Here is a 4,721-nt window from a genome sequence, read left to right as displayed (position 1 = left end):
GCAGCGCAACCAACTACTGGCTAGAACTCTGTCTGACGCCGGAGTGTTGAAGAGGAAGTTTCAATCTAGTCTCTCGCTTGTTTGTGAACGCAAGATACAGTATTTGCATTTCATACATCAGTTTTTAGTGATCCGGGGTGAAAATACCCAGTAATTGAAAAGTAGTTTAAATTACATTTCAACAAAGGATTTGATACGCTGGATTTTGAAAAAAGACAACCCATTACCGCGGATGCTGCAGCAATACGGTGGTGGAAGGACATTCTGCCTATATTCAAGAGAAATAAGAAAATCGGTTTTGCTGATTGACTAAAGATCGTGGATTCTGTCGCTTTGAAGGGTTCAGAACACTTTTTTTGTGTTAAAAGAAAAGTAGGCTGAAGACGGACCTCTCTTCGCATTGGATGAGAAGGACATTGATAACACCGTATGTTGCTGTATTTTTCTTCACGTTTCTGTCTCCGGTAACTGAATTAATGTGCAAGAACAGTTCGCGTGTTGTACCGTGGCTTTATTTTTCACATCAGTCAATGATGGTTTGAATAACCGTTTCAAGAACTTTTGGGTGAATTAATCTTACAACCGGAGGCGCAAATAAATGCGGGACTTGGATGGGCAGTTTTCTAAGTTTATTCCAACATCGCCGGCACAGAACCATATCTATACATTTACAAGACGAAGACTTCGGTTACGTTATGCAACATTTACTTTATAAATGAAACCTAAAATCAAGCACAGTGTTAAAGAAGAAAGCGTTCCCTAGTTTTATGTAGGCTATCGTTGTTGCTCTGCTTGAGAGATTATTCACACGAGAATGCCTCTCTCTGTGACTCTGAGCCTGCTCTGCCTCTTCCTAGCCTATGTGGCTCCCTGCTGCTCTGCTATAAGCTCTATTGATCCTGACCGTCCAGCGGAGGGAAGATGCCAGCATATTGTAATTCCCTTGTGCAAAGACATTGGATATAACATGACTAGGATGCCTAACCTGATGGGTCATGAGGACCAAGGGGAAGCTGCCATCAAGTTGCATGAATTTGCTCCCTTGATTGAATTTGGATGCCACAGCCATCTGAAATTTTTCCTCTGCTCCTTGTACGCACCTATGTGCACAGAGCAAGTGTCCACCCCCATCCCAGCCTGCAGGGTGATGTGTGAGCAGGCAAGGCAGAAGTGCTCACCCATCATGGAGCAGTTCAGCTTCAAGTGGCCGGACTCCCTGGACTGCAGCAAGCTCCCCAACAAGAATGACCCGAACTACCTTTGCATGGAAGCGCCCAACAACGGCTCGGACGAGTCTCCCAAGGGCTCCAGTACCCAGCCTCCAGAGTTTCGGCTCCAGAGGCCCAACAGCGGCCAGGAGTTTCAGCTCAAAGACACCAGCGACAGGGAAGCTTGTGGCAACCCGGGAAAGTTCCACTATGTGCAGAAGAGTGAATCCTGTGCCCCGAAATGCTACCCCAAAGTAGATGTTTACTGGAGCCAGGGCGATAAGCAGTTTTCCCTTATTTGGATAGCTATCTGGTCCATTCTTTGCTTCTTCTCCAGCTCCTTCACTGTCCTCACCTTTCTGATTGACCCACAGCGCTTCAAATACCCAGAGAGGCCCATCATCTTTCTTTCCATGTCCTACTGTGTCTATTCTGTGGGCTACCTTATCCGGCTCTTTGCTGGGGCAGACAACATTGCCTGTGATCGGGACAGCGGGGTCCAATATGTCATCCAGGAGGGCTTGGAAAGTACAGGATGCACCATAGTCTTCCTCATCCTGTATTACTTTGGCATGGCCAGCTCCCTCTGGTGGGTGATTTTGACTTTGACCTGGTTCCTGGCTGCTGGCAAGAAGTGGGGACATGAGGCCATCGAAGCAAACAGCAGCTATTTTCACCTGGCAGCATGGGCCATCCCTGCAGTCAAGACCATTATGATTTTGGTCATGAGGAAAGTGGCAGGGGATGAGTTGACAGGTGTCTGCTATGTTGGCAGCATGGACATTAAAGCCTTAACCGGGTTCGTACTTATCCCTCTCTCCTGCTACCTCATCATAGGGACCTCTTTCCTTCTGTCTGGCTTTGTTGCCCTGTTCCACATCAGGAAGATCATGAAGACTGAAGGGGAGAACACAGACAAGCTGGAGAAGCTCATGGTGAGGATAGGGGTGTTCTCAGTGCTGTACACTGTCCCTGCCACTTGCGTCATTGCGTGCTATTTTTACGAAAGGCTCAACATGGATTACTGGAAGGTGCTGGCCAGTGCACAGAAATGTCTTGAAAGCAGCACCAGCAGTCCGGGGGCAGAAGAGTGCATCATGAAGAACTCCATACCAGCTGTGGAGATCTTCATGGTGAAAATTTTTATGCTTTTAGTGGTAGGCATCACAAGTGGCATGTGGATCTGGACTTCCAAAACTCTTCAGTCCTGGCAAAATGTTTTCAGCAGGAAGTTAAGGAAGAGAACAAGGAGAAAGCCTGCCAGTGTCTTCACAAGCAGTGGACCCTATATAAAACCTCACCCTCCACTTAAAGTGCATAACACAAAGTATGAACCAGCGGGGCAGCCTCCAACATGTGTTTGACTGTTTCCCTTGAATGGAGCCAAATCTCTCTTTTTCATTTTTCCTGAGCTGCGTTCATCACTGACTGAACTATAAGAAAAGCAAAACAACAACACAAAAAAAAAGAAACAAAAAAATTTATCTGTTCAATGTGATTTTTATGCAAACAGTTGAAAAGATGCAATGTATTGAGATACAGTATAATTAATAGGACTTCTGATTCTGTGTGCACATCAAGTAAAGCAAACAGTCTTTTGTATGGGTTGGGCAGACTTTTATTTGAACATAACCCCTCACAAAGTTTAGCAAAATTATAAGAAAATGTTTTGGTTTGGAGAAAAGAAAAGAATAAATAGTTTGGATGAGAGGATGGGTTGCTTGAATAATGTGCAATAGATGTTTTCCTTAGTGACAAAAAAGACACAAGTACTGTAGAAACAGATTAAAGACAATAAAAGGACTCCTCAACAAAGGGAATGAATGGTCTGGGAGACAGAAGCCCTTTAGTGTTGCTTTTTGTGGCTTTTTAATGGAAATCAAGCCAGTGTCATACATGTTTGAACCGATGTGAAGAAAAAAAGGATTAGTTGAAAAGGGCTCAGGGAGCGTATGGACTGCCTATTGTAAAGCAAATTCTAGCCATAAATGAATCAACAAGCACTAGATATTGCAAAACTTTTTTTGTACAGCCGACTGCTCTTTTTTATGTCTGTGTTTTTTGTAGCACAGAAAAAAGTTTGTATATATTTCTAAAAGAAAGGTTCAGTATTTTATAAAAAAATAAAATTGTTTTTTTTTTAGTTTTACATGTGTTTTCAAAACTTTATATATTTTTTAATTATATTTTGCAAGTGAACACTTATGATTTAGCCACTGTGTGAATAACAGGGGGAAAAAAAGGGGAAGAAAGGAGATTGTACTAATTTTCCAATTTATATTTTTTCAGTAAAATCTATTTTTGCAAATAAAAAAAATCTACATCTGAATGATGCTAAGGAGTAGAGATCTTAATCTTTGTTTCACGTTGATGTAACAAATACCCGATTCAAGTGCATTTTAAAATATGGAATTAATTTGAACTACTTTTCAGCTTAATGGATTTGTACAGTTGCACACTTAACACTTCACTTGTAAAAGAAAATAAAAATTCTAAAGTTATTTTTTCACAACATAAACCTTATAACTTTAAAGATCACCATTTTAACAGTATTATGAAAGTAAGCAAATTCATATGTACAGTACAGTAGTTGGAGGTTGGATACAGTTTTATTCAAGTCATGCTTATAAAATGACTATGTAATTGGAAAGCATTTGCCAGTCAGAGTTATTACATTTCTTCAATAATTTTACTCGTACCCAATTTTCCTAAAATTTGTTTGAGATACTAAAAATTGAATTTGGATAATGGACTTTTTCCTTGACAGTAGAGGAAGTGTTACACATTAGAATAGTTTAGATTACTATATCATGTTATTTTGTGTTTCATAATATGATACGGGCTAAATTTCTGCAAACACATTAGGGAATTTGCTTTGGTTACAACAGTAAAACTGACATATTGCACATTTCCTGGTAAAAAAAAATACAAATGAATACACAGAATTAAAGCATACATTGGTTTGTAATAAATGTGTCCCAACAATGTCCAGAAAGAGGTTAACTCTGTTAATTGGTATTGAAAGTCTTTGGGGATTACTTTAACTGTCTCATTGTAAGTTGAAAAGGAGAGCTGACTCTCTGAGTTTTAGAAAAAAAAAGTTTAATGACATCAAAGAGATTTTCAACAAAGCAGAGTTTGTAGTTTTGTTTTGTTTTTTTAAGCAAGGCACTTTTGAGGTCTAGGCTTTAATATTTCACTGCTATTAATATTAATCTATTCACTTCTATGTACAGGTTAGTATAAGCAGTATGGAAATAAGGCTTATAAACCTTTAACTTTTATTTCTCTTTAACTTAAAATCAGTTAAAGGTCAGTTCTGTAATGTAGTCCTGGAAAGAAGCATATTTTTCTTTATCAAAACAGATTGCTTATGTATGTGGTATCTAACCTTAATGGTCTTACACTAAACAAGGTCATTCAGAAAGTTTTAATTTAGCAAAATATTTTCATTTGAAATGTTTTTCTTCTGGTTTATCATGAAAACCATTTTATTTTTCCCTTGATTTGATG

At 39.5% G+C, this 4,721-nt stretch overlaps 1 protein-coding gene across 1 annotated transcript; it reads left to right on the top strand.

The window, feature by feature from the left end:
- Nucleotides 1-384: 384 nt before the first annotated feature.
- fzd10 (frizzled class receptor 10) lies at nucleotides 385-3,428 on the top strand. The gene has a single exon (XM_088936029.1). The coding sequence runs from the start codon at nucleotides 815-817 to the stop codon at nucleotides 2,570-2,572; it is 1,758 nt and encodes a 585-aa protein (XP_088792155.1). The 5' UTR covers nucleotides 385-814; the 3' UTR covers nucleotides 2,573-3,428.
- Nucleotides 3,429-4,721: the final 1,293 nt, after the last annotated feature.

This window comes from Atractosteus spatula, chromosome 17 (genome assembly GCF_055471065.1).
Source record: "Atractosteus spatula isolate fAtrSpa1 chromosome 17, fAtrSpa1.hap1, whole genome shotgun sequence".
Classification (NCBI taxonomy): domain Eukaryota; kingdom Metazoa; phylum Chordata; class Actinopteri; order Semionotiformes; family Lepisosteidae; genus Atractosteus; species Atractosteus spatula.
The sequence above is the reverse complement of the archived record's forward strand: the minus strand, read 5'-3'. Positions and strand labels throughout refer to the sequence as shown.